At 43.9% G+C, this 26048-nt stretch overlaps 3 protein-coding genes across 5 annotated transcripts in view; all 3 read right to left on the bottom strand.

Moving 5' to 3' along the window:
- The window catches only part of DNAH10 (dynein axonemal heavy chain 10), a 46727-nt gene extending 45499 nt beyond the window's left edge, over positions 1-1228 (bottom strand). Inside the window, exon 1 of one of the 2 annotated variants that reach the window (XR_005559035.1) lies at positions 721-1228. Coding sequence is in view for 1 of the 2 variants with exons in the window: in XM_039362502.1 (XP_039218436.1) it covers positions 721-1042 (322 nt within the window). In the remaining variant the exon portion in view is untranslated. The remainder of the gene's footprint in view (positions 1-720) is intronic. The other variant, XM_039362502.1, reaches the window with a different exon arrangement.
- Positions 1229-1397: 169 nt separating this feature from the next.
- Positions 1398-13675, bottom strand: ATP6V0A2 (ATPase H+ transporting V0 subunit a2). Of its 2 annotated transcripts, XM_039362504.1 has the most exons (20): positions 13149-13675; positions 11731-11809; positions 11132-11229; positions 10687-10824; positions 10418-10518; positions 10057-10183; positions 9395-9477; positions 9045-9138; positions 8353-8565; positions 8032-8182; positions 7544-7683; positions 6914-7068; positions 6525-6612; positions 5910-6028; positions 5436-5646; positions 4681-4800; positions 4171-4290; positions 3592-3709; positions 3252-3423; positions 1398-2817 (listed from the first exon to the last, which is right to left on the bottom strand). In XM_039362504.1, exons 1-20 carry the CDS (start codon positions 13263-13265, stop codon positions 2718-2720), a joined length of 2544 nt encoding a protein of 847 aa, XP_039218438.1. In that variant the 5' UTR covers positions 13266-13675; the 3' UTR covers positions 1398-2717. The 2 variants fall into 2 exon arrangements, 1 of the variants encoding a protein (XP_039218438.1); XR_005559036.1 differs by lacking the exon at positions 1398-2817 and having other exon boundaries at positions 3285-3423; positions 3592-3704.
- Positions 13676-13819: 144 nt separating this feature from the next.
- TCTN2 (tectonic family member 2) lies at positions 13820-23648 on the bottom strand. Its single transcript, XM_039362505.1, has 18 exons — positions 23483-23648; positions 22519-22623; positions 21892-21965; positions 21428-21632; positions 21169-21269; positions 20309-20505; positions 19499-19622; positions 19237-19369; positions 18759-18824; positions 18535-18639; positions 18009-18086; positions 17005-17085; positions 16463-16574; positions 16176-16279; positions 15678-15831; positions 14804-14929; positions 14500-14588; positions 13820-14126 (listed from the first exon to the last, which is right to left on the bottom strand). Exons 1-18 carry the CDS (start codon positions 23550-23552, stop codon positions 14011-14013), a joined length of 2040 nt encoding a protein of 679 aa, XP_039218439.1. The 5' UTR covers positions 23553-23648; the 3' UTR covers positions 13820-14010.
- Positions 23649-26048: the final 2400 nt, after the last annotated feature.

Here is a 26048-nt window from a genome sequence, read left to right as displayed (position 1 = left end):
GAGCTGGAGGTCCACAGAGGCCAGAAGGGCCAAACAAGCAAACCTGAAGAGCTGGAAGAGGCCAGAGCAGCAGCCCAGAGGGTGGGCGAAGGGGCAGAAGTCACTCCCTGCTGAGTCACTGAGCACCTGGGGCAGCCAAAGCCGCTCCAGGCTGGTCCTGGAGAGGCCAGAAGGTCCCATAGAGCTGAAGCCCCTCCAGAGGCGTCTGGGCTGGAGGCTGAAGAGGCCAGAGCAGAAGCATGGATGGGGGTGTGTGTGAGAAGAGGCATAAAGGTCCTGAAGGGACCCAAGAGCTGGAGGCCCAGAAAGGCCAGACAAGCAGACCAGCGGGGTCAAAAGCTTTATCCTTGTGGGCTGCCTGGAGTCACTGACTGAGCTGGGTGGTCATTTAAATTAAATAAATAAAAATAACTCACTCTCAAAATGGCCCCTGCAGAGCCAACAGTGTGGCTGAAGAGAATGGGGCAAAGGAGTTGCAGCCCCCTCCTGTAAAAGCAGGAAGAGGGGGGGGCTGCCCAGTCTTCTTCCCAGGAGGATGAGGAAGGCCAGCCTGCTTGGCCAGGGAACCTCGGGGGGGGAGGGGGTAGTGTGAGGACCCCACCCCCTTGTAACTACTGCTGCCTTTCCCCTGCAATACGGCTATTGCCGCAGCAGAGGAAGCGAGGGCGGGGAGGCGCTCTGCACGTGCTCAGGAGCCCGTCGCACGCGGGCGGGGCGCACCGATTTCTACGTCGATCTCGTCCAGGCGCAACTCCTGGCGGAAGAAGAGGCCGGCGGGCTGGCTGTCCTCGGCGCTGGCGCTCATGTTGAGGAAGTGCAGCAGCCGCTCCGTCTCCTCGCCGTCGTTGCGGTTCAGCAGCTCCTCGAAGGCGGCCGGGTTGTCTTGGCCCAGCCCGCGCTGCAGCCGCTCGCCCAGCCATTGCACCCGCACGTCGTCCATCGCCGCCGGCAGCCCCGCTCGCCTGCCTGCCCGCCCGGCCAACCGACGCCGCCCGGTCGCCGGGGCAACGGCGCGCGTGGCCGCGCCCCCTCTCCCGCGCATGCTCCGCCCGCTCCCTCACGAGCGCGAACTACAGTTCCCGTCATGCATCGCTTCTCGGACCTCTTTCCCTCGGCCGCTTAAAAAAAACGAAATTCAGGCCCTTGAAGCGCTATGTGAAAACTCCTATAGAGCAAAACAAAAGGCACTCTGCACATGCCCGAGGCAGGCGCAGGTCTCATCCTGAAATCACTATCAACCAACGAGGACAGGCAGGCAGGCAGACAGTAGTTTACCCCAAACTCCGATCCCCATCATCCCCTGGACGCACAGCATCAGGGCTCCCCTCTGCCAAGGTAGATCTCGCTCCCCTAAGCAAACGCCCCCCTTGCAAACACCAATTCAACCGGAAAACGCATTCATTCTCCAAAAGCGCCAAACAGCTTTTATTTGAAGGTGAGAAACAGATGAGATTCCACTGGCACTTCTGAAAGTCTTTACAGTAAAATACCTCCCCTTTAATACATTTAAAAACACAACAACAGCAAACCAATCCTTTAAAAGGTATCTTCCTCATAGGGAAGAACAAGAGTAAGAACAACAGAAAATTGGCTTCTAGTCAAGACTAAACAGGAATCTGATTTTTGTGGAAAAGGAGTGTGCGGTATCACAACTAGGACTGCCTGGATTAACGCAGGCCATGGAGAGGCAAAGGTGGTAGACCAGGGGAGTCTAACCTCAGCAACTTTTAAGACTTGTGGACTTCAATTCCCAGAGTCCTTCAGCCAGCAAGGGTGGACTTCAATTCCCAGAAGCATGGCTGGCTGGGGAATTCTTGGAATTGCACAAGTCTTAAGTTGCCAAAGCTGGACGCCCATGCTGTAGGCTGTCAAAAACTGCCAGGCAGAAAAACATCTTAATTTTCCTGGGAAGGTTTTTTTTTTATAATCCCAGAGTTTCACCCACAGCAGAAACTCTATTAGACATATCAGAGTGTTCAGAATAATTTCAGACAGTGATTCCAGGCTTCGGAGAGGAAGCTCCCACATTGCCTATAATGCATCTTGTAAAAAAGAGAGTAGAAGAGAAAAAAGCAGAACCAATGCTTCTATGTCCCTCTGTGAGTCTCAAATAGCTTTTCAATTTCTTTGGAAAAAGTCACACCCTTTGCGCAAAGAGGAAATCCTAAACCTGCTTTTAAAGCCTGTGTTTTGGATCAAGCAAGAGAAAAATCATAGTGGTTTCCTAAAAATACAGAAGAAGACAGTTTTATTCCCAGTGGCTGTTATCAAGTTCCAGAAATATTTGCGACAAGGATCAGAGGAATTAATCAGAGGAGTGATTGCAAATGCCTTGATGGCTGATTAATGCTCCCTTAAAAAAAACCAAAACCTTTCAAAGGGGCTTTCTCCAAAAGAAGTATGCAAAAAAACTACCGTTGAAAGGTTTTGTTTAGAGAAAATAAATAGTTCTCGTAAATGGCTACAGCATGTTCAAAAGCAGCAACTGAATATGTGAGGTCAGTTTCAAAATTAACCTAAAGGTGCTTACGGAAGGAAGACAAGGCCTGCTTGCAAAGGGTCCCATGTTTTCAAAGTCCGAGTGAGAGGCGATTAAGGGTCGTTATAAAATTATTTGGCTGCATTTTAAGGCAAAAATCAGTGAGGGTCTTTGCTACAGAGAGCCGAACAAGGATGATGTCAGCGTACATGATTATTTACAGCCAAAAACAGCCAGACTATGAGATGTATCTATCAAAATGTAAAGAAATGTCTTGAAAGGAAAAAGGGGTGAACTTGTATCCATCGCCTGTGTAAAATTTGTTCTGAAATTCCACCCTGTAATAAGAAAAATAAAATAAAATGGAATGAAACGAACATGCTAAACCCTGACTCCTGAACTATTTGAGCATCAAAGGTTACTTTCAAACCGAACATTTTCAGTCTCCTGAAAAGAGTTTCTATTCCCCCCCAATAAAGCTTCCATTTCCCAAACATCAACACCCAATTCTCCCAGTGCTGTTTAATGCCTATGTATGTTAACTCATGTAGTGAGTTTATTGTTTATCTTTATCTTTTCTCCTCTCCTTCTCGTTATCATCATCATCATCATCTCTGTTGCTTTGCATGTACAGAGAACTCCATAGCGGAGACAAATTCCTTGCGTGTCTAATCATACTAGGCTGAATAAAGCGTCCGATTCAATTCCACATAAAAGTTTCAAAAATGCCGGACTAGAAAGTTGTCCAAGAAGGTGAAAAGGAACCACGTACCAATGGAGCCGTACGGCATGCAGGAAAGCGGAGAGGCCCTCCATGATCAGGAGAATGAATACTGTGAGGATCATGAATAAGGCCGAAAGGGGGACCAAGAGTAAGATCCCGTAGGCTGCATCCATGTGAAGACCCAGTTTCATGACCATTGCCCAAAGCACTTCGGATAACTCTAAAAGAGACAGGCAGAGACATGCGCAGGTAAACTCCAAACCCCACCTGCTTTACTGGATGTGTGAGACACAATACAGGCAGCCCCCAGCACAGCAGTTCATTTAGTGACCAAAGTTACAATGGCACTGAAAGGATGGTCTCAGGACCATTTTTCACAGATACTTACGGGCGTGGGCTAAACTGAGTGCCCAGAGCCTCAGGTAGGAAGCGGTGTTGGAGATGCATCCCAGACAATATTCAATGGTGTGGATGGCCTGATCCATGAACACCGCGGAAAGGCTAAACTAAAAGAGATAGTGTGTAAGTGGGATTGCAGCCAGGGTGCGGATTATAACCCATGATCCCAACATCCTGCTTGTGATTTAAGGGGAGATTAATCACTTAGTAAGCAAGGAGCTGCAGAAGCTGAATATATGACATTTCTGCTTCATTCTAGTTTATTCACAAGTTGTCCAAGGCAACCTTGGCTCTTTTATGACTGGTGGACTTCAACTCCCAGAATTCCCGAGCCAGCCATGTTGGGAAAGGGAGAGGTTTCCAAGCTGAGCCATGCTGGCTCAGGAATTCTGGGAGTTGAAGTCCACCAGTCATAAAAGAGTCAAGGCTGCCTACCCCTGGCGTCGGCGTACACAACAGCCCTGAGCTGGCGTACGTCATAAAACAAATCGAAAACAACCTTTCAATGAAAGGATTAAAAAAAAAAAAAAAGAACAGGATCCTGAGCTGAAAAGAGTCCCAGGCCAACCTCTTCCTTCTCTTCGGTCTTATGCCTGTTGTTCAAAGGGCTGGTTCCCTCTTCCATCTCACAAGTTGCCAAGAGAGCAATCTCTTCTTCACTTTCCTTCCGTACCAAGCGATAACCTTTCTGAAGAAGGAAAAGAGTTGTGCAGTTTTAGGGATGTCTCTGAAGGGGATTCATGGACTAGTTTCTCAAATAATCTTTCAGCAAGCAACTACTAAACACCTCCCAACCCTGTCCTGAAACAAGGCTGAGCAGTCAACATCTTAAGGGCCCATCGAGATACAAGGTTAAGGCACCACAAAACACACAAAGTGCTTCAGGGAATGGCAGTTAAGCCTAGGCAAAGCCTTGTGAACAATCTTTCCCTTCAAACACAGCATTCTTTTTCCCCTTTATCGATTAGACTGGATGCTCTCTACGCTGATTGAGAGAGCCCTGGCATGCGGCAGGATGCAGAATTTTTTTGTCAAGGAAAAATATACAATTTACCCCAGAGTTCTTCCCGATACTCACTCTGTAGGACCCAAAGCTTTGGCTGCCATTGTTCAACCAGTACAAATAAAGCGGCTTTCCCAAAAACAGAACGAGAACAGAAAGTACAGCCACGGCTATCAGAAATTTCTGAAGGATCATCTGTTTTAAAAGAGGCAAAATTACACAGCCGTAATTTCGAGGTGGTTAAAAATTTTGGTTAGCAAAAGCCTTGTAAGAGTTCTCTGCTAAATAAGGATTTTACGTTATTGGGCTAAATGCCAATCTGGCTAGTTTTTTTAAAAAAACAAAAACAAAAAACCCCCTTATTTTATATGTTTTGTTTGTTTTGACAAGGCTACAATGTTTTCAATAGTTTGCAAAAGAAGGGATCCTTTCTGCTTGTCTTAAAAAAATGCTATAACTCATTTAAAGCAATCCACTAAGCCCTCCTATGTCATCATTCTTCTGCTGAACAGCATTAGTTTTTTTAAAAAGCTACGGCCAACCTTAAGGAGCCTGAAAATCTACATTTTTAAACCAAGGACCCCATTGTACCTAACCTTTTAGCAATTCCCTAGATTTAGGTGGCTTCTAATACAACGCTTCAATCATTTCTTAAGGATGTACAAAACTCAGACTCAAGTCTCCAACAATTAATAGTTACTGGACTCATCTTGCAAACTGTTTTAATTTACTCCAATTTAAGGCCTACTTATTTCAACAGAAGATAGCATTTAAAAATAGAGAGAATTCAGATTTCATTTCTGGACCTTTCAGGTCTAAAGATAACCCACCTGCCCGGAGAAAAAGATTTGCTTCTTGTTATCGTGGAACAGAAACATGCCGATAAACTGAAGCAGGATACTGGGAGCAGAACTGGAATTTTCAGCGCCGTAAGCCAGCCATTTAAAGACGATCATGAACACCAGGTATCCAAAAATGGACAGAATGAACAGAAGTTGAGGAATGATCACCAAGTAAATATTGTACGTCTTCCTGAAATGCCTGGAAGGAGAAGAAAGGGTGGCTTTATTTTTCATTTCAATTAAAAAATAACCCTCCCTTTTTACAACCCTATAATCTCTTAATAGGATGGAGCTGAGCATTTACTGGCTGGACACCCTTCCTGACGCCTATTTGGAGTTCGCAACAGGCCATCACGCTACTCTACTTTATGAAACATATTTACGATGATGCTTATTTGGCGCGCCTCTCGTGTCAAAGGCACGGCAAAGCCCCCCCCCATTGCTCATCCTGTCCCTACTCACACATAGTTAAAGCCCCCCAGGGCAATCCCGAAGACCATGTGCACCATCCCAATAATGATCGACATTTTCATTTTGAAGGAATTGAGGAAGGGGAGGCGATTGCTTGCCAGGCTCCACATCTGGAAGGGAAGAGAAAGACAGCCTTTAAGACAAGATTCAACCCAGAATACAGGCAGTCCTCAACTTACAACGGTTCGCTTAGTGACCATTCAGTTACAATGGCACTGAATAAAGTGACTGAGGACCGTTTTTCACACTTACGATCGTGGTCACGTGATTTACATTTGGATGCTTGACAGCTGTCTCACATTTATGACAGTTGCATATCCTGGGGTCACATCATCCCCTTTTGTGACCTTCTGACAAGCAAGGCCAAAGCCAGATTCACTTAACAACAGCCAACACTTGCCTATTTTCCTGTTCTTGTTATGGTTGCTAAATCTAAGGACTCCTTGTTTGTTGAAAACTGTTTTGCGTGAAACAGCCCCAGAGAAAATTCAGGGCAGTCCGACGGACAGTTTTGCCTCGCTGCTGAAAAGAGCAGCAGTGGGCTGAGGGTTGTAATTCTGCCAAGTCTCCTGGACAGACGGCAGCGGCTCAAGGGAAGTCACTCACCGGATCTATGCCGAAAGGGTAAGGACCAGTGAAGACGCCAGTCGCATTTGGATTCAGAATCACAGACGGATTTGTCGAGTCTGCCTTGCTAGAACAATTTAAAAACAAAAAGAAAAGAAAACAGAATTAGAGGTTGAGAAGAACAGGCTTCTATTCCGTTCTATTCTATTCTATTCTATTCTATTCTATTCTATTCTATTCTATTCTATTCTATTCTATTTCTATTCTATTCTATTTCTTATTCTGTTCTATTCTATTCTATTCTATTCTATTTCTATTTCTATTTCTATTTCTTATTCTATTCTATTCCTATCCTATTCCTATTCTAAAGAAGAGGACAAAGATTGCCCAGAAGTGAAACTGACACAGGCTGCACAGCCACAACTTACCTCCAGTCCATCCCAGGCATTTCTGAAACATGCCATCCCGAGCTGAAGATGACCAAAGATTTAGAGAAACAGTCATTGTAGATCAGGCCGGTATAGATGGAGAACAATCCCATCAGCAGGATGATGTATCGTCCTTGAAAAACCATCTTCATGATCTGTGGACAGAAGGAGAGAAGCCTCACCCTCACCAGAGGCGCTTCTTCCTTAGAAGGGAATCTCTGTAGCTCAGGGCTGAACGGTGGGGTCCCTGGGGCTCTCTGAGCTGGGTGGCTTTCTTGCAGACATTTCATGACCCAACTAGGTAACATCATTAGTGCTAGAAGGGAGTGGAGGGTTTGCTCTCTGTTTATATACAAGTGGCTTGCCCTGTCAGTATTGGTGGGGGAGCTGTTTTCTTCTTGACAGTCCCTTGATGAGGCTGTTTACTGTTTGGCTGTATTTCTTAGTTGGTAGTTCCTTGATTGGGGACTACTGTTTACAATCAGCATTATCTATGGGTCGTGAAACCTCTGCAACAAAACCACCAAGGCCCCACATTCCTTCTTTACAGATGCAAAAGTGGAAAAACAGGAATTTTTTTTTTCAAGCAGTGAAGAGCACCAGCCACACAGGAGTCTGGGCTTCCCATACCTCGTCTTGGGATTTCATCAGTTTGGGGTGTTTTTCAAACAAAACCATGAAGAGCGCAAAGAGGAACATCAGGAAGCCGTGTCCGCAGTCTCCGAACATCACGGCGAACAAGAAGGGGAAGGTGACGATGGTGAACAGAGCTGTGAAAGTCACATTTATTTATTCCAGTTATATGCTGCCCATCTCACTGTCGGGTGATTCTTTACAGCAGGGTCTCCAACCGTGGCCACTTTAAGACCTGTGAACTTCAACTCCCAGAATTCCCCAGCCAGCTATGAATTCTGGGACTTCCAAGTCCACAAGTCTTAAATTGCCAAGGTTGGACGTACCCTCTGCTTTACAAGAACACCGCGGCTCTTTCACCAACACAAAACCCACCTGAGTTCACCAGGCCACAGGTAAGTGAAAGCAGGTCAGCATCAACGAGGGGAAAGAGCCCGGTTTAGAATTTACATCCCCCGTTTTCACTATTTTTCAGAGAGACTCACCGGGATTGACTTCCCTGTAGCTGCCAATCCCGTACACATCAACAATGTCCTGGAATCCCGCGGTGAATTTGTTGGTCCGGATCAAAGTCGGAGGCGTTTCTGTTGTTGGAATGGTGTTCATGAAGGAAGGGACGGAAGCACCGCTCTCTCTCTGGTTGCAGAAGTAAACAAACCCTCCTTATTATAAGCCCAGCAGCCCCCGTCCCATTCGTGCTCTTATCTGTGCATGAATCATGTACAAATATGCTCGGAAAGATGGGATCAGAACTGTTGAGTCTCCTTATTACAGATAGATCAAAGCAATGTTCAGCCTTGACTTACAGATCCTTCATCCAGGGCGCGACGCATGTTGGGGAGATCCGCCAGGGAGCACCAGACCTCAGCAATGAGGCATTTGTTGGTGACGTCAAAGCTGCAGAGATTCAGCACGTGATAAATGGCTTTCATCTTTTTCACCTGAACATCCCAGGTGTAGATGGATTCAGAAGCTTTGCACAAGACTTGTCGTAAATAATCTTCGGTTTTGTGCAACACCTTTGGGGGGTTTTGTTAAAAAAAAAAAAGTTTAGTACAAAGGCAACTTGTTATCCAAAAGGAGGTATCGGCAGGACAAAGTAACCTTAAAGTCGTTTCTCTTTTATTAGTTCTATTTCTGGGGGAATTGGCTTAGCTTCACGGTGCCCAGCTGGCAGCAGATAAAACAATCCCAAAGAAAAACATTTCCCTGTTGCAAGAAACAAGCTTCTTAAGGCCACAAAGGCAAAAAAAAAAAAAATAAGAGTCCTGAATACGATGCTATGTCTAAATATCTCCAGGACAATAAACAAAGCCCTAAAAGAGAACAAATCCACTTGGAGAAGGCAAATACGATCTCCCGGGCTGTGTGGACGAAAGCTCTCATTTCTTAATGCGCTCCAAACAAACACACTGCACGTCCACATTGATTCCGTGAAACAACTGGCCTCTTCCACTGGAAACACACAGCCAGAGTGTGAACGTAACTGTCTACTTACAATGTGAAGGTCCTGGATGCGAACCTGGAGGCCTTCCATCACCGCCCGCCGTTCCTCCGGAGTGCTGGGATACGGGTAGATGTGACAGTGGTAGCTGTGACACAAAGAAGTCACTGAAGCAGCCAGCCAAGTTATTCTTACAAACATGTGACCTCACATCCTTAAACCACAGCTATTTTTACTACACATGTAGTACTCGGCTTACAACGGTTCGTTTAGTGACCGTTCAAACTCCGAGGAGTTTTGAAAATGCAGTTTTCCCTAACCATTTTTACTTTTTGGAGCATCGTCTTACAAATATATGAAACAAATGAAAAAAGCATGACATAAAAACTTGAGTTTGTCCTTACCAGTCACATATTTTCTTAATCTTTTGGCCAATTTGTTCACCCCAATAGGATATCAAGAACACAAACCACTTGGTCAGCTCTCCCTGGAAAACAAACAGGATGGCTCACCTCGGCTTTGATTGACAGGGAAACTACGGGGCTCAGCTGCCCTTTCTCAGCCCAGGGATGTTGTTTCTTGCAATGTTTATACTGAATTTCGCAAGATAAAGCAGGAATGGACCTCAGTGCCTCAAACAGGCATGTATCGGTTCATTTCTCTGGTAAAGCTATTCAGATTTAATCTTTCCAACATAGAGGTGCTAACTCGACTGCTGATATTCATTTAATGACGGTTCAGAATTAACAATGGCACTGAAGTGAAAACGTAAACAAATCCATTACCAATTATGATGCCCTGAATCCATGCTGTTTTGAAACTATGTTTTCGGTATTCCAACATAAAAGTTTAATTTTTCATAAGTAAAGTTCATAATTAGTGGATCTTAATGGTACTAGCCACAACTGTTTTACACCAATTCATAACAGAGTTGGAAGGGATCTGGGATCTTGATTCTATCCCTCTGTTAAATGCAGCCAACACTATATATGCTGATTATTCAGGAGAAACTGATCCATCAGCCTTCAGAATAATTTACTCTGATTTCTCCAGCTGTTTTACTTACGGAATCAGGATCTTCCAAGCATTCTTCCACTTCAGAGTAAGAAACAATTGTATTTCCTCTGCACACCCGCCACAGCATTTTTTCAAATGCTTCAATTTTGGCTCGGTGAACTAAGCCGGATATAAATCTACATTAAAAGAAAAAAAGTGCCCTAAAAATAATCTCACCAGTACAAGGAACCATGATTCGCATTACTTGCAGAGTCACAATTATGCTTCGTTACTACATCACTGGATGCTTCAAAACAATTCAAATTGATATGCAGTAAATTAATTCTCCCCAGTATTTGCTAAGACTACTTGTATAAAACAAGGCTAAAGATGCTTTGCGTGGCTATTCACTATCCAGTTTGGTTACTTACCCGAGTTTGGCCTCAAGTCTGTGCATGCAATTGTACTCAACCAAAGGGTCATGATCGAAAGACAGGAATTCTTCGTAACTGCTCTGTACGCAGGATTCGAGCTAAAATAAAGACAGCAAAAATCTATATCAAACAAAAAGTGGAGTAGCCAAAAAAAAAAAAAGACTGGAAACAAGATATTTGTTTTTTATTTATGATTGTCTGCTCTCCAGAGTCACTTGTTTAAGATGGGTGACCTCACACACATCTAAAGTCAATAAAATAAATACCCCAGTAGCTCTTTGGGCGAAGGACTGCGTGACCTTCAGCAGGTGGGTGTATTCTGTCAATTCCAAAAGGTTTTTTCTCAACTTCTCCTTGTTTTTGGTCACCTCTCTCAACTCCACCTCCAGCTTCTGTAGCTGTTCCTACAACACAGAAAAACAGCACAGTTTTGGTGTGGTGATTTCTAACAGGAGTGTGGCTCTTCCAAGCAGAAACCAAGACAATCGCTACAGTTGAACAGCAGACAGTGGGAAATTTGGAGCTGTAAGTGTCTTAGGGTTGGCCTAAAAGCTGTGATTCTCACCCTGAAAACTTGTAAGAGGTCTGGACTTCAACCCCCAGAATTACCTAGTCAGCTACCAAGGTTGTCAAACACCGGCCTAAAGTATTGAAAAACTAGATTTTTCTGTCATCCTGGAATATCACACGATCCCCATTTCTACAAGTTACCTGGATTTCCAACATCTGTTTAAGTGGAGGAGCAGAAGGAGTGATATTTCCTTCCGGAAGAGGGATGTCTGCTTTCTTTATTTCCTGTACTAGGTATCCTGGAAAAATGAAAAATAATTTCATCGAGGTAAAGCAACTGGCTTTAAAAGGTTGTGCTTTGGGACATTCCTCTGGGAAGTTTGTGCATCACGAAGGATATTATGCACATGCGAGGGCGCTCTAATCAAGCCTGATCAATTTTCTCTATTGTATCGTGAGAATTGAAGAACCCCAGAATTTGCATACTAATTCTCTGAATTTTAAATCAAACCCCAAAACAAAGAAACAACCAGCGCCTGGTGCCAAAATGATCACCAAATCTCCCGACTGTGGTTAAAACCACAGTTTTTTAATCCTCTGAAATGTGGGAGAACATACAATGCAAGAACAACGCAATAAATCAAGTGGATTGTAATATTCTTTCAAGCTCAGTTTGAAATTGGTAAGCGCTACATTCCCTTTTCTGTTTGAAAGAACTCTGCGATGATACATTTCAGGATGGGTAAAACTTTACTTAAGAGGATCAAGGTTGCCAATCGTTCAGCATTCTCCAAACTTACCCAATATTCTTTCCATTTCTTCACATTTCTTGACTTCACCCACATATTTCCGCTGGAACAAACTTGTATTTGAGTTGAGCTGGAAAGGCAAATCTTTTTTTTTAGCTGTTTAACTGACAACAGAAACTTCTATTGTCTAAGACTTTACAAGTTCAATTCTATGGCATTAAGCCATAGTTTATTTTAACCATTACGATCCTTGAGTCTTCCGCATCTGGTTCACACAGAATATGAAGGAAAGACCTTTGCCCTTGAAAAGTTACACATCATCATTAAACACTATTCATAACTTCTATGAGACAAACTTTATGAAGCAAACCATAGAGCAAGGCACTTTATTAAACACTTTAATACCACTTGTTTTATTACATGTACAGCTTATCTCTCCTCCAAGAAAACCTCCTTAGGGAGAGTCAGCCCTCCGATTCCTGCCCAGCCAAGGCTAAAGGACACCGGTCAGTTTTTTATTTTAATTATTTTACTTTAATTATAATAAGAGAGAAGGATTCCCAAGTGGCAGCTGTTTATTATTTATTTATTAAATCTGTATGCTACTCATCTGACCTTCGGCTGATAGCAGGCTAAAAATAATATAACCCGTTAAAGCACTAAAATAATAAATGCTATATTCTTATATACCTTATATATAAAAAATAGGCGGAGGAAGCCATTTGGGATATGCCTGCCACCTTGAGTCATTTGTCAAAATAATAAAGGTGGAATATAAATAAATATATACATTAATACATAAAACTGCAATCCAGGACTAGGTTTCTGGAGTGGCACTAATTATTCCCCATTTATTTGTGGGAAAGGGTATTGCCCAGGGACATTGGGCACCTCCAAGAGAAGATGAGGGAGTCTGCAAGGGACCCCCTCTGTACAGCCCTCTGTACCCCCAAAAAACACTCATCGCTGCACATGTGGGTATATTATTTATTGTCATGTTTATGCAGTGTATATTGGAGGTGGTTACCCTTTGAGAGCTGCGTGCAACGAAATCTCATTTTAATGTATGCTGAACAGTGTACATGTAAAGTGACAATAAAGTTATTATTCTATTCTAATTTCCTGTTCCCTATTCTATTTTCTATTCTATTTCCTGTTTTATATTCTATTATATTCTATATTCTATTCTCTGTTCTATTCCTTATTCTATTCTATTCTCTCTTCTCCATGGCACGAGCCCTCTGGTTTGGGGCTGCCTTGGTCTCCCTAGGTAAGAAGCCACGAAGACCAGCTGGGTGACTTTGGGCCAGTCCTTCTCTCTCAGCCCGACCCACCTCACAGGGTTGTTGTTGTGAGGAAAAGAGGGAGGAGCACGAGATATGTTTCCCCATACAATAAAAGGGCGGGACGGAAACAAATAAAAACCCGAGGCCGGGGCGTCTCGGCCTTCTCCCCCGGCGGCCACTCACGTCTCTGAAGTGGGCCAGGCCGCGCTCGCCCAGGGCGCTGAGGCACTCGTAGGCCGAGCCGGCCTGCAGGAAGAGCTGCGCCAGGCACATGGCCTCGCTTCGGAAGAGGGAGCCCATCCGGGCGCTCACCGCAGCCCTCGACGCCGCCCGGCCGCCATGGAGAGGCGGAGGCGGGGCGGAAACCGGCGCTTCACCTCAGTCGCTGGCCACGCCCCTTCAGAAGACGGAAGGCGGGAGCGGCTTCCGGCTTTCCGCCCGCAGCTGCGCCATTATGCGTGGAAGAGACCGCTCCGTCTCCCTCTCGGCTTCTCGGTGGTAATGCCAACTCTGGAGGAGACGAGTTTACGCTGAAACGGAAGTGCTGGTACAGAGCGGCAATTAACAGCCCAGAGAAGGGAAGTTACTAAGGAGCTGCAGCGCCCCCTGGATTCGGCGGCATGGCGCCCACCTCGTTTATTACACTTTTACCGTTATTATTATTATTTTAATGCAAGGGCGTCCCACTTTCTTGTGGGCTTCAACTCCCAGAATTCTGGCTGGGGAATTCTGGGAGTTGAAGTCCACAAGTCTTTTAATTTGCCAAGATTGGGCACCCAGTACAGCCGTAGGATCCAAATCACATCTCTCTTATTGCTCTTTTTTTTTCCTGTACAATCACAACACGGTCTCAGTTTTGTCCAGGTGGGTTTTTATTTTTATTTTTTTTCCTCTCACTTCCCCCCCCTCTATTTTTTGGGGGGGAAATATATCAGGGGAAAACGCCCATTGTTTTCTATCTCTTTCCATAAAACCTGTGCATGATAATAAAAAAAAAAAAATGTAGAAAAGCATGATCAAAATTCTGTGGGGGAAGTGGAGGTTTTCAGGGCTTGTTCCACAGACGGAGGATCCCATTGCAAGGATTGCTCAGCACCACTGCAAGGAGGACGAAGAAAACCAACACCAGGCCTTTGGCAAGGGTGTGAGAATAGGGCTCTCCTGAAAAGAGGTTGGAGATAAAGGTTTAGAAACGGATGGTGCCTTATATCTTGGAAGAAATTGCTCCAGAATTGGCATTTCAGTGGAAGATAATCCAGACAAGCTTCTGCTAGAAGGAGGGCATCTGAGCCATCCTCTGCCAGAGACGAGTCTCTCCCCAGCATAAAAGATTTACAAAACTGGAATCGCCTAATAATATGCTACATGTAGTGCTCAGGCCGTGTCTGGAAATGTATTCTGACATAAAAGGAAATTCTTCCAATAAATACATCTCCCTACTGAGACACCCACCTACCCACCCAAGGACTTGGGGGTCAGCTAGAAATTAAACAAGAGAAAGGCCAATTGAGAGTCCCTTTTTTTTTTTTTTTACCGGTATAGTAGCGTGTCATGGGATAAAAAAGCTCAGACCAGCAGACGTCGTTTCTCCTGCAGTCGTACTCCGTGTAGTTAATTTGAAATCTGGAAAGAAAAATAATAGGTGTTAAAGTGAGTTGCAGCTGATTTTACAACCTGTTTTGCCATAGTTATGGGAATCATTGCTGCGGTTAGGTGGATCTGGCTCCCCCCCCTTGTTTGTCAGAGACTGCTGGGAAGGTCGCAAATGGCGGTTGCATGACTCAGTTTCCCTAGCAGTTTCTCTGGAGCAGATTTACAAGTCTGCATCCTAGTTTTACCTTGTCTTTGGCACTGGGGGCTGAGCAGGTACTTTAATAAACTGCACTGCAGCAGAGACGGGAAGGGAACTCGCGTTCTCCGGACAAGCCAGGCCACAAGGAACTTGCCAAGTTATGGTGGAAAAACTGAAAGAGAGAAGCCTTTCCTGTACATGGGAACTGCAGCTACAATGTAGAAGGCCATGCAGTGTCACCTATCTGATTGTCGTCAACATTCTAAAGTAAGAAGAGCCATTTTTTTTTTTTAGCCTAGTAGCATTACAAAAGAGGACAACTCTTAATTCCTAACGGACAGGGGGGAAATGTCAGTGCTCATTAGTGCAGCACTGCTTCTAGCAGGCATCCTGAATAACAGCAAAAATAAAGAACAATCTGTATGATATGGGCCCGTGTCAGAATTCAGTGAGATTTTTTATTTTTCATCCTTGGGATGGAACACACCTTCTGATTGCAACAGGTCAAGCAGTTTGGGGATTCATTTTGTTTCAATCCCAAAATCACAAAAAACGTGCCTCATTAATTTGGGCCAAGTCATGCGCGGGGGGAGGGGGGAGAATTGACTGGAGAAAGCAATTATGTTGGGAAGAGTTAGCGGTAAAAGGAAACCAGGCCGTCAAAGGATACGGTGTGGTGGGACACCATCAAAGCTGACACCAGCCAGAGCATAGAACAACTCAAATTCGTGCAAGATAAGAAGACGTGGAGAGGCCCAGCCCATAGAATCACAAAGAGTTGGACCCAACTGAACGGATCATATCATCATCACCATGTTTCAATCAGAAAGAAATTAGAAGTCTCTGTAGCAAGATAAATGTTTTCACCAGAGGACCCCGAAGAGATCCGAGTCAGCAAATGAAAATAAGATTGTACATACCCGATTTGCACACCAAGTATCTCTTCTTGAGGGATTCCTTCTATCGCGCCTACATCAGCGGTTATGATCTGAATGTTCAGGTGGGCAGGAACATCAGGACAGATCCCTCTTAAGCTCCCGTCGCTTGCGTTTGGGCTGGAAGAGGCATTTACACCTGGGAACAGTAAAAGCCAGTGGGCTGAGAAGGTTAACCAACCAGCTGCTTAGCCACTTATCCTTTTCTTTCAACGTTAAAAGAGAAAATATAAACAAAGAGTTTTGTGAAGACAGGATGGCTTCACTTGCTTCACTTTCCCAAAAATAGTTCGAGTGATTTACAATATCCACATCCAACTTTAAATTAATTTAGAAGTCCAATTATTTTTTAATGGCTGCGGTTCTCCTGTTAGCTAGATTATGGCTTTTCGTAATAAAAGAAATGTAAGAGGATCGTTAATGCTTTTAAACACAAACTAAACATCGGCAATTAACTGGTTGCTACTAAACTGTGTTACTCACGGAGGACTTCCACCCAGTCATCTGAGATCTCTTTACGGGCGTTGCCTCTTTTTCCAACGTGGCTCGCTTGCACCAAGGAATTAAGCCTTGCAGCAACATCCTCTCTGCGAAGAAAGAGGCATGCAATATAAATGGGAGTGGTAGATAATTAATGTTTTCATATTTCAAAGGAAAAATGCCAGGTTTCATAAATCAGTGTGGATTTCTTAAATTTCCTTTATTTCAGTGTAAAATGAGATTTTCTTCCTTGTTTTAAAATGAAGAATAAGAAACTAATTTAATCTCACCTCAACTGCCGGCAGTTGTCTGCAAGACTGACCTCCATCAGGCATCCAGAAATGGAATTGAATCCAAACAAAAGGGGGGTCAGGTTTGCTGATGAACACAAGTTCTCACCAACTAAATAATGGAGATAATCTGGTTCAGAAATTGTTTTCTCAGTCATGTAGTCCTATTAATGTATTTAAACAGAAAGCCCTCAGGAGTGGAATTTCCCCCTTCTTAAGACATCAAACAAGTCAAACTGAAGGGGCTAAGCTGCCCCAAGAGTACAGCTTTACTTGCAAATTAGGACTCTTTTAGGAAAGGTTTTTAAAATTAGACTCGATATTGCTTTGCCTACAAAATAATATTCGTAATTGTTCTTGTTCCTAAGGATAGCAACAGAATAAATGCCCAAGTTTAATTTAGCAGAATACAACTACAATCACTTTTACCCCTCCTCCACAGAAATACGAGCGAAGAAGCCCCAAATGAACGTCACACTGATAAATGGATGTGGTTTTGTTCCTCTTGAAATTGCGTAATATTTGTTATCAAAAAGGACTACCGGGCTTCCAAAGATTTAGAGTGGTGACAGGAGCCAACGATGTCAGGTTTGCGGCTCTAACCGGCTTGCCAAGCTGATAACCTGGGTAGACAAAAGAAGATTTTGCCGGTGGCTTCAAATATATCCAGTTAAGCAATCTTGCAGAAGGAGAAGGATTGGTCTGGCTAGAGCTAACAGTCTCTCAAATGCCAAATTTTATGTACACCGTCCCTGGGAGCCGTAGAACTGGGTCAGCAGTATACAGCTAGTCCTTGACTTACAACAGTTCATTCAGTGACCATTCAAAGTTTCAACAGCACTGACAAAAGCGACTTATGATCGTTTTTCACATTTATGACCATGGCAGCCTCCCTGTGGTCATGTGATCAAAATTCAGAAGGTTGGCAACTGACTCCTATTTATGACGGTTGCGGTGTCCCAGGGATCACGTGATCTCCTTTTATGACTTTCTGACATGCAAAGTCAATGGGGAAGATGGATTCACTTAACAACGGGGTTACTACCTTAACAACTGCAGCGATTCACTTCATCGCTGTGGCAAAGAAAAGTCGTAAAATGGGGCAAAACTCCCTTAACCAATGTCTCACTTCACAACGTAAATGTCGGGCTCAATTATGGTCGTTAAGTTGAGGATTGCCTGTAGTCACTAAACAGTGGAGATTTATTAAGGCTGAAAGGTCTCCCAATTTGTTTCTCGCTTTGCTTGAGCTTTTCCCAACTCAACCCCCCTCCTCCATTGTCAACAAGAAGAAGGTATTTCTACTCCAAGTTCTACAATAGGTCAAGCTAGTGAGCAATCCACACCCTTTTCCTCCAAGAAACTCTTGGCTGGTTGTCAATGGAGGAGGTGGGCTTCTCTGGGTGCCACCCAAACCATCAAGGGCCAGCTGCAGAGCCCAGCCCCCAAATGCCACCCCTTACCCAACAAATGACACAAACAAAAACAAACTGAAGCATCAATATGCTAGTAAGGGTCTTCTGCACTGAAAAGCCGCTTCACCCACCTGGGTTTCCTGAGAATTCTTCCAGGCTTGTAGCGTTGGCGGTCACAAAGGTGACAGTGAACTTCTGCGTTATCGTCTCTGGCAAAGATAAATGTAAAACGCACCAAGGTAAAAAAAAAGAGACACCACTAGGTTGGCGCTTTTATCCAACCCATTTGAGAAGCCTTCGCTGGGTTACTGTATCACAGGCGGATATGGCTTGTTTTAACTATGGTTTCTTCAACAAGCATCCCTGGGTTCGTGCCTCAAAATTAAGCCAATCGTAAAAACTTTAGGCATCCAAGCAATATTACGTATGTTTTTAACACGCTTTCCATTAAATGCTCTTTTCAAAGATGGATACTTTCAAGTTGAATAGATTTTGGGTGTGATTTTTATGAACCAAAGGCAAGGTTGCTTCAGAGCCAGTGTAAAAAACAACAGCTCTGACAGCTGATTCCAAATCACACGGGTAATCTTTCATTGGCTGAAAAAAACAAGTATCGTAAAAAAGAATAACTGGACTAAGAGAAATATAAAAAAATACCTTCTAGACACATTCCTCCATAAAGGACTTTGATCTTCAGTTCTTTTATTCTCTTGCCTTCCCACACGATGATGTAATCTTCAGCAAAAGTCACATTTCTGCATTCTGAACACAGGAAAGCTCTTGTTCAGGTTATAGGTCATACGTGGGCAGTTTTTTTATTAAACCTTTTCAAAAGATGGGTTATAACTATGCCTAAAAAAACTCGCTCAATGCATATTGACCTTTATTGGCACAAGGGAGCAAGGCAGAACTTCTTTCCTCGTAGATCACCTCTGGTTTGATATTATCTGGAAAGGAAAAAGGAAAATGAGGGGATGAAAGGCAAACTCAAACTACGACGGAAGATCTAATATTGGCACTCCTCGACTTACGACCACAATGGAGCCCAAAATTTCTGTCGTTAAGTGAGCTTTGCCCTGTTTTTGTGGCCTTTTCCTTGCCAGTTATTAAGCAAATCACCGCAATTGGTAAGTTAGTAACCTGGTCGTTAAGCGAATCTGGGCTTCCCCATTGACTTTGTTTGTGAGACGGTCACAAAAAGGGATCACGTGACCGTGGGACACTTCCCCCATCATACATATAAGCCAACAGCCAAACGTCTGAATTTTGATCACAGGATCATGGGAAACTGCAAAGATCGTAACTGGGAAAAACATGAAAAGACTCCAGGTCTCTCCCTGGCAATCAAAACCGCTGTACCTCCAACTCCGCTGTTGACAGCGCTGCTCAACACGGAGCTCCTGGCTTCCTGGCAAGTGGCCACACATTCGGCTTCAACATCCCGAAGGAAGGAAACAGGAGCATTTCTCGCACACTGCCCAGCTATGAATAACTACAAGAATAGGATAATCCGGTTTGTTTTCACATCATTTCCCCTTTCCCCAATCCAGAAAAAAAAACCTCCTCTTTAATGAACAAAAAGAGAGAGAAAAAAAAGAAAAACCAGAGAGTTGCCATTTACCTGCGGAACTGTAAAATAGTCATTATGAACAGTCAGGATGGGATCCCCTTGCCTGTAACCGTTGGACAGTTTTCCTGGGATAGCTTGCACCGGAAGCTTAAAGGAAGACGCTTGGGATGAAGAACTGCAAATGAATTTTATAAATATGTAATCTATTTGTACCATGAATAGAGAAGGTGTGTGGGGACCGTGATTCCCGGCCTTGCCCCCCCCCCAAACAGACTGACACAGTGCAAACTGAAGTGTCAGCGTTTTGCTGGCATTTTTGGAAGGCAATGTCTAAGTACCACAGTTGTGGTATTAAAACCAGGTGCTACACATTCATTTTGGCCTCATCAACATCATTGCTTTGGGGAAAAGATAGAAACAAGAGCAACACTTTGTCTCACACTTACAGAGACTGGAATTGCGATCCAACGCATATAAAGTTGTGTATCACTGGTACAACTAGCTGCTCTGCAGTGTGAATTATTATTACAATAATTATTCAGGCCAAATGCCTGTCCTACAGCAGGGGTGGGGAACTATGGCCCTTTTATGACTTGTGGACTTCAACTCCCAGAATTCCTAGCCAGCCTCCCAAGTCCCCACCTCTGTTCTATAGCTATGTTTTTCAACCTTGACTGCTTGAAGATGGGTGGACTACAGCTCCCAGAATTCCCTAGCCAGCATGGAGAATTCTGGGACTTGAAGTCCACCCCTCTTCAAGCAGCTGAGATTGAGAATGACTGAGTAACAGACTGTATGCTTAGCTAATGCTTGTTCCACAGCTCCACGCTCCCTAAGCCTCTGAGGCGTTTTCATACTTACGTAGAGCCATCATAGAAGTACCCAAGGAAAGGGGAATTATTAACGGAAGACTGCACACACAGGAAGGGGAACCAGTCAGGGGCCAAATTCCCGGATTTGACAGAGCAGAGCTGGTCAAAAGGTGGATTGACGTCCCCACCGAACACCCCTTCAAAACACGAGCTCTCAAAAAGCTGCTTCATCTCTGGGGTACACTCCTTGAGAGAGAAGGTAGATACGCAGGTCTAGGATCAGCCTGATGCCATTCTAATAAGATTGAGTAGCTTCACAGACAGATCTTGGGGGAAAACAACTGTGGGCCGTCTACTCAACATGCAGAAGATCTTCCATTCACTCTCGGCCTCTGAGAACTGAGAAGAAGGTCTGAGAAATATTTTTGCCAGTCTCAGCAGCCCATACTAGGCCAGACAAAAACTTGAGCTAGGGATAAGGACATTTTCTTAAGGTTATTGCTTTATAAAAGTCTAGGGTAATGTGGGAGGAGGCCTCTGATTAGGATACAGGATAACAGAGTTGAAAGGGACTCAACCCCTTGTCCAATGTCTTCTTGAAAACCTCCAGGGTTGGAGATGAAGACAAATTGCTCCACTGATTTATTGTTATCAGGAAACGTCTCATTTCTAGGCTGGATCTCTCCTTGATTAGTTTCCATCCATTACTCCTAATCCAGAAAGCTCATGCCAGCCTTTGCCATCAGTTAGCTTTTTCCGTGTAATTCATTATGAAATCATTTGGTTCAAAAAGAACATCTCAAAAACTTAACTGCGGGTAAGGACATAGGCCAGAGTTTCAGAAATGTCAGGAGCTTTCCAGGGAGATGCTTAGAAAAGAATTACAGAAATTAAAAGCAGAATTAGTACCTGATCACAACAGCATTGAATATCACATGCCCCTGCTGTGAGGTTGCATGGACAGGAGCCCAAGGGGTGAAACACTTGATTGGGGATCACCGTCGCGTTCTCTAAAGAAGAAAAAGGTGAGAATTGATGGGTTAATTTGAAGAGGTGCCTTTTTCTTTCAATATCCTTTTCTCCTGAACAGTTAAAGTCAAACCACATTTTGCTGGTTGGGTGCATACATTATGCTAAAAACATGTAAAGGTGGCCATGAATCTAATACCTTCTATTTTTCCAGTTAGGTTTCCTGAAGTTGTATTAGGGTATATTTCCGCTTGGATTAATAGCCGGGCCATCACCTTTGCCCCTTGACATGCTGAGACCTGCAAACTTTGAAGCAAGCACAGGGCCTCCACACAGCAATCAGTGAGGTTTGAAATACACAGTTGCAAGTGCTTGGTCAAGGACACCATCACCCTGGAAACGTTCTGAAATACAAAATATGACAGCTAGCAATTAACCAAGAAAGTTTATGAATTACAACATAACTATAAATATTAAGCCCATGTCAGGGATAAAACAGCAATTATTTTATTTCAATCTTTATTTACAATGGTAAAAAAAAAAGCCCAAATCAGGAATCTAGGTCAAGAATTTTATGGAAAGAGGTTCACAGGAGATACTTAAAAAGTTGATCTAAGATCTTTTATTGCCAAGGATAAGAGGAGAATCACCTTTTCTACTCACCCCTTGATGTGTGACTTGCAAGCTCCAGTCCTCTGTTCTGTTTCTACCACTACAGTCTGAAAGGGGCAACAAACCTAGAAGAGATCAAAGAACATTATCATATGCAATGAACAAGGACATAGATCCAATTTTGCAGGTACTAAGATTGTTGGCCGACCAGGTACAAAAATAGCCAGGGAAATAATTGAAGCCTGGGAAACAGGCCCTTTGCCAATCATCAGCTGATTAGGTACTCTGGATCTTGGCAGTCACAAGGAAACAACAGCCAACAACTTAATAGCCGGCCATCAACACTCTACTCAACAATTAAAAAGCCACACACAACAAGGTACCACATAAATACAACACATAGAATAGCCCAAAGCACACATTCTGGTGAGAGACAAGTTCCTTGAGGATGGGCTACAGCATGAATCTAAAAGCACAGAAGAATAAATCTCTGGTCATGGTGACTGACCCAGATTGATTCCTGCATTTATCACATGTATTATCATCTCTCGAGCATCATTCTTACCAGGAAGAGTGAAACTAATTCATTTTGAGAAAGAGAAAATAATTTCCTCCCTGCTCTTTTGCATTCCAGAGCTTCCTGGGATCATCTCAAAAATGGTTTTGAAAGATGCTTACCAGTTTCATTGTCTGCCACAGCAAGAGAGAAAGTATCAGCCTGGCTGTTGGTCAAAGAAGCTGTCACCATAGTTCCAGACATGTGGATAAACAAAGGTTGGAAATCTAAACAGAGAAAGCAGGATCATGTTGAGGTCACTCATTAAACATAATCATTGGCCAAAGATGTTCTCTCTAAATAAAAAAGGCCTCTGTGAATTTCTTCATGGTTTCCTTTCACCATTGATAGAAGAGAAGGAAATGTAGGACAGTGTAAGAGAATTGAGGAGATTATATTTTTGTGTCATCATTCAGAACTGCAAAGGAGGATAAAAGAGGCAGGAAGTTGCTAACCAAAGCATTCTTGAACACACACAACTGGTTGCAATTCTTTGAAGGCTTTGGGTGTTGTTTATGCCTTAAAAAAGTCAGAAAAACCCAATCCAGGGGAATTAAAAAACAAAGCACATACCAAAGCTCTAAAAGCCATGTTCCCTAAGAGACACAGCCATGATTGCCCAAGCTACACTTTGTTAGTGTGTGGGTGGGGACAAATCCCCCCTTTTGGGGGGCTCAAAATGTTTATTATACCAACTTGGCCACTGGTTAGATCAGAAAATAGTGTATTGTACAAATCCAGAACATGGGTTCTCTTGGATTCTGTGAACATGACTTAGATGTTAGTGATGGATGGGTAGGTTGGAAAAAAGAAGAAAGGAAAATGGGAGTGAGGGAGCGAGGGAGCGAGTGAAGAAGGAAGGAAGGAAGGAAGGGAGGGGAATGGGAGAGGAAGAAAGGGAGGAAGAAAAGAAAGAAAATGAATAGGAAGGAAGCAAAGGAGGGAGGGAGGGAGGAAAATGTTTCACAGCTGTGAAGCAAGCAGAACTAAATCAGAAAACACGAGACTGGCATAAAGCGGGGCCTATTGGATTTCTGCCTGCCCATTGCTGATTAAGCCCCCCCCCTTAATCTTTCCCCCACACACCCTGCTCTCCATCCTGGGCCCCGGCCCGAAACAGCCACAGCAGCCCCCAAAGGATCCCCCGGAGGCTCATGGCGAGGCTTAAGACGGGCCATCCCGAGCCGCAGGATCGCCTGTCGTCGCCGCCGCCATCTTGCCCGCCGCCTTCCCTGGTTGCTATGGAGATGGCCGGGAGGAACCAGGCCGTCTCTGAGGGAGCGCGAAAGGCTCTCGTGGCTGCCAAAGGAGGGTAAAAAAGCCTGAAGTATCCCGCTACGTTGCGAAGTTTAGGAGATTAAAAAAAACGCGTCCGTGGTGATGGTAGTAGAAAAGAACACAAAAGAGGCTCCTTCTTACTATTCCCCCCCGCACTGTGGAAATGGTATGTTCCTGTCAGGCTGCTCTACAGCTCCCATCATCCCTTTCGCGGACGCTCGCGCATAGAAGTCAATTCAGCCCCGAGAATTCTGGGAGTTGAAGTCCACATGCCTTCGACTGGCTAAGGCGGAGAAACGCTGCTCCAGATAGACCGGATGACAGTTCCCATCAGCCACAGCAGTGAAAATAAATTGTCTAACTCCAACCCAATCTGTTTTTCCTCCTTCCCAATCACTCTTGCTGCTTAAAGATGAATCCACCTCTTCTTTTTCTGTGCGAAGGGTAAAAAATACTCAAAAACAAGTCCCAAAAATCTTCTGAGACTTATTTTATTGATTCATTTATTTCAATGCAGCCTATCTCTGTGTATATGTAGTGAACCTCTGTTGAAACATAAAAAAAATAGCAATAACAGCCTAAAAACAGCAGGCAAGCAAACAGATTTGCTTATAAGTAGCTCCCAGAGATAATATAGAATGCAAAATAAGGCTAGAATAAATTACATTTGCATTCCATTCTGGATTTCTGATTGCATCACAGAAATTGCTGTGTCTACTGTCACAGACCAAAGCTCAGTTGGAATGCCTCGCAAGGGGTAAACGAACCCTTAATTCATTTGTGTTGGTCTACATCTCAGTGTAACCATGGAACAAAAGCACAGCTACATACAGAATCCTTGGCATAGCCAATTCAAGGCAGTATTGAAAAAAATATTTCCTGTGCCATGATAATAATAATGATGCAAAAAACAATTCATGTACAGCACAGCTGCAGTTATAACTTAATACCTGGGATGCAAAATGAAAGAAGAAGAAAAAAGGTTCACCACCAAAATGGATGATCAGGCTGGAAAATAAGATTAGCAAACTGAGATCAGAGGCAAATAAGTTTCAATAGATGAAAAGGGGGGGGGGGAGGAGAAACGGAAGAACCATTAAAAAAAAATACCACTTAGAAACAAAAAAGATCAACGAAACACTGAAAATAATAAAGCAGCAAATAACAGCTAAAGCCAAGATTAGCAGATATGAAGCTCAAATTGCATATTTTAGGCAGAATCTCCAACGCTAAATGTCGCTGGGCATTAGGGAGACAAGGTAATGATGAAGCTGGACAACTTTGGAGCTTTGTTGTAAAAATATTAAGGGTCACTAGTCCCGCGCCCTTAGTCAATGTTTAGCTGATGCCCAGCGTGTGAGAATTAATCCAGCGGCCATCAAGCGATAAACCAGGATATCCTTTTCCCTGGGTCCCTGACTGAAAACAAGCTCTTTTCCCATCTGCCAGTGGATCACTCCAAGCCCAGCCATTTCAAGAGAAGTATCCATTTTCTGCCCCCTTCCAAGATTTTCGCACCAGAGGGCTTCGGTGGCTCAATTAACACTGGGCAAAAATGGCCATCGGCAGGGATCCCAAAATCTCTTTGATGTTTTTATATAAGCATGATTCTTTCTATTCCTTTTGCCTTGCAGATCTCTTGATGGCCCCTCAGCAAGTGAAGAACAGGATTATCAAAGAACAGAAAGAATTAGCCAAGGTAAGGTGACCCGTTTCACTGCTGGGAATTTGAAAGATTCAGTCTGCCACTTAGGACCAGCAAAAATGAGAAATATCACCTTTATTATTAACCTATGTGCCACGCACTGGTTAGCTGGTGGCAACAGATCTGAGGCTGGCAACATTTTGTTAATGTTTTTCGACAACCAGAGATATACCAGCAACAGTTGACAAAAGATGATGACTCAGAGATGGATGGCTGTCTATTTACATCTCGTGCTAAATGTCCCACTTCTTTTATCTACAGCAATGTTTTCTCAACTTTGGAAACTTTAAGGAGTGTGGACTTCAACTCCCAGAATTCTCCAGCCAGCCACATCTGATTCTTGAGTCTAGACTATGATAGTCACCCTTTCTGTTTACTTGAAGCAGGAGATCCTTGCTTGATGGTAAAGTGTCTTGCAATTCTTCCTCTCGCCTTTCCTTCTTCCACAGAGGGTAAAGAAACTGGAACATCAGAAACGTAGCCGGCTGCGAGAACTTGAGGAGGAGAAAAGTCAGTTTCGCCTGCTCATGGTCAAGAAATTGGCACCCAGGGTGACATTCAAGAGAGGATTGTCCACGGTCACGGAAAGAGATTCCAGGAGATTGCGGTCCAGTGCCCAGCCTTCTCCTCTGCGATCGAGTGAGAGCAGCTGGAAGAATCTAGACCCCA

Source organism: Crotalus tigris, unplaced genomic scaffold (genome assembly GCF_016545835.1).
Source record: "Crotalus tigris isolate CLP2741 ecotype Arizona unplaced genomic scaffold, ASM1654583v1 scf7180000019478.12717781048:2074007, whole genome shotgun sequence".
NCBI classification, from domain to species: Eukaryota; Metazoa; Chordata; class Lepidosauria; order Squamata; family Viperidae; genus Crotalus; species Crotalus tigris.
The sequence above is the reverse complement of the archived record's forward strand: the minus strand, read 5'-3'. Positions and strand labels throughout refer to the sequence as shown.

Coding starts and splice junctions, on each gene's coding strand:
- TCTN2 (XM_039362505.1), bottom strand. CDS start 23,552: ATGAGCCTCCGGGGGATCCTTTGGGGGCTGCTGTGGCTGTTTCGGGCC. Junction 19,623..20,308: donor TACTTCTATGATGGCTCTAC/GTAAGTATGAAA, acceptor ATTCATTTGCAG/TTCTTCATCCCAAGCGTCTT. Junction 18,087..18,534: donor TGGAGGAATGTGTCTAGAAG/GTATTTTTTTAT, acceptor TATCTTTGCCAG/AGACGATAACGCAGAAGTTC.
- ATP6V0A2 (XM_039362504.1), bottom strand. CDS start 13,265: ATGGGCTCCCTCTTCCGAAGCGAGGCCATGTGCCTGGCGCAGCTCTTC. Junction 8,183..8,352: donor GCGCCCTGGATGAAGGATCT/GTAAGTCAAGGC, acceptor TTCTGCAACCAG/AGAGAGAGCGGTGCTTCCGT. Junction 5,647..5,909: donor CTGGGGGGCTTTAACTATGT/GTGAGTAGGGAC, acceptor TTCTCCTTCCAG/GCATTTCAGGAAGACGTACA.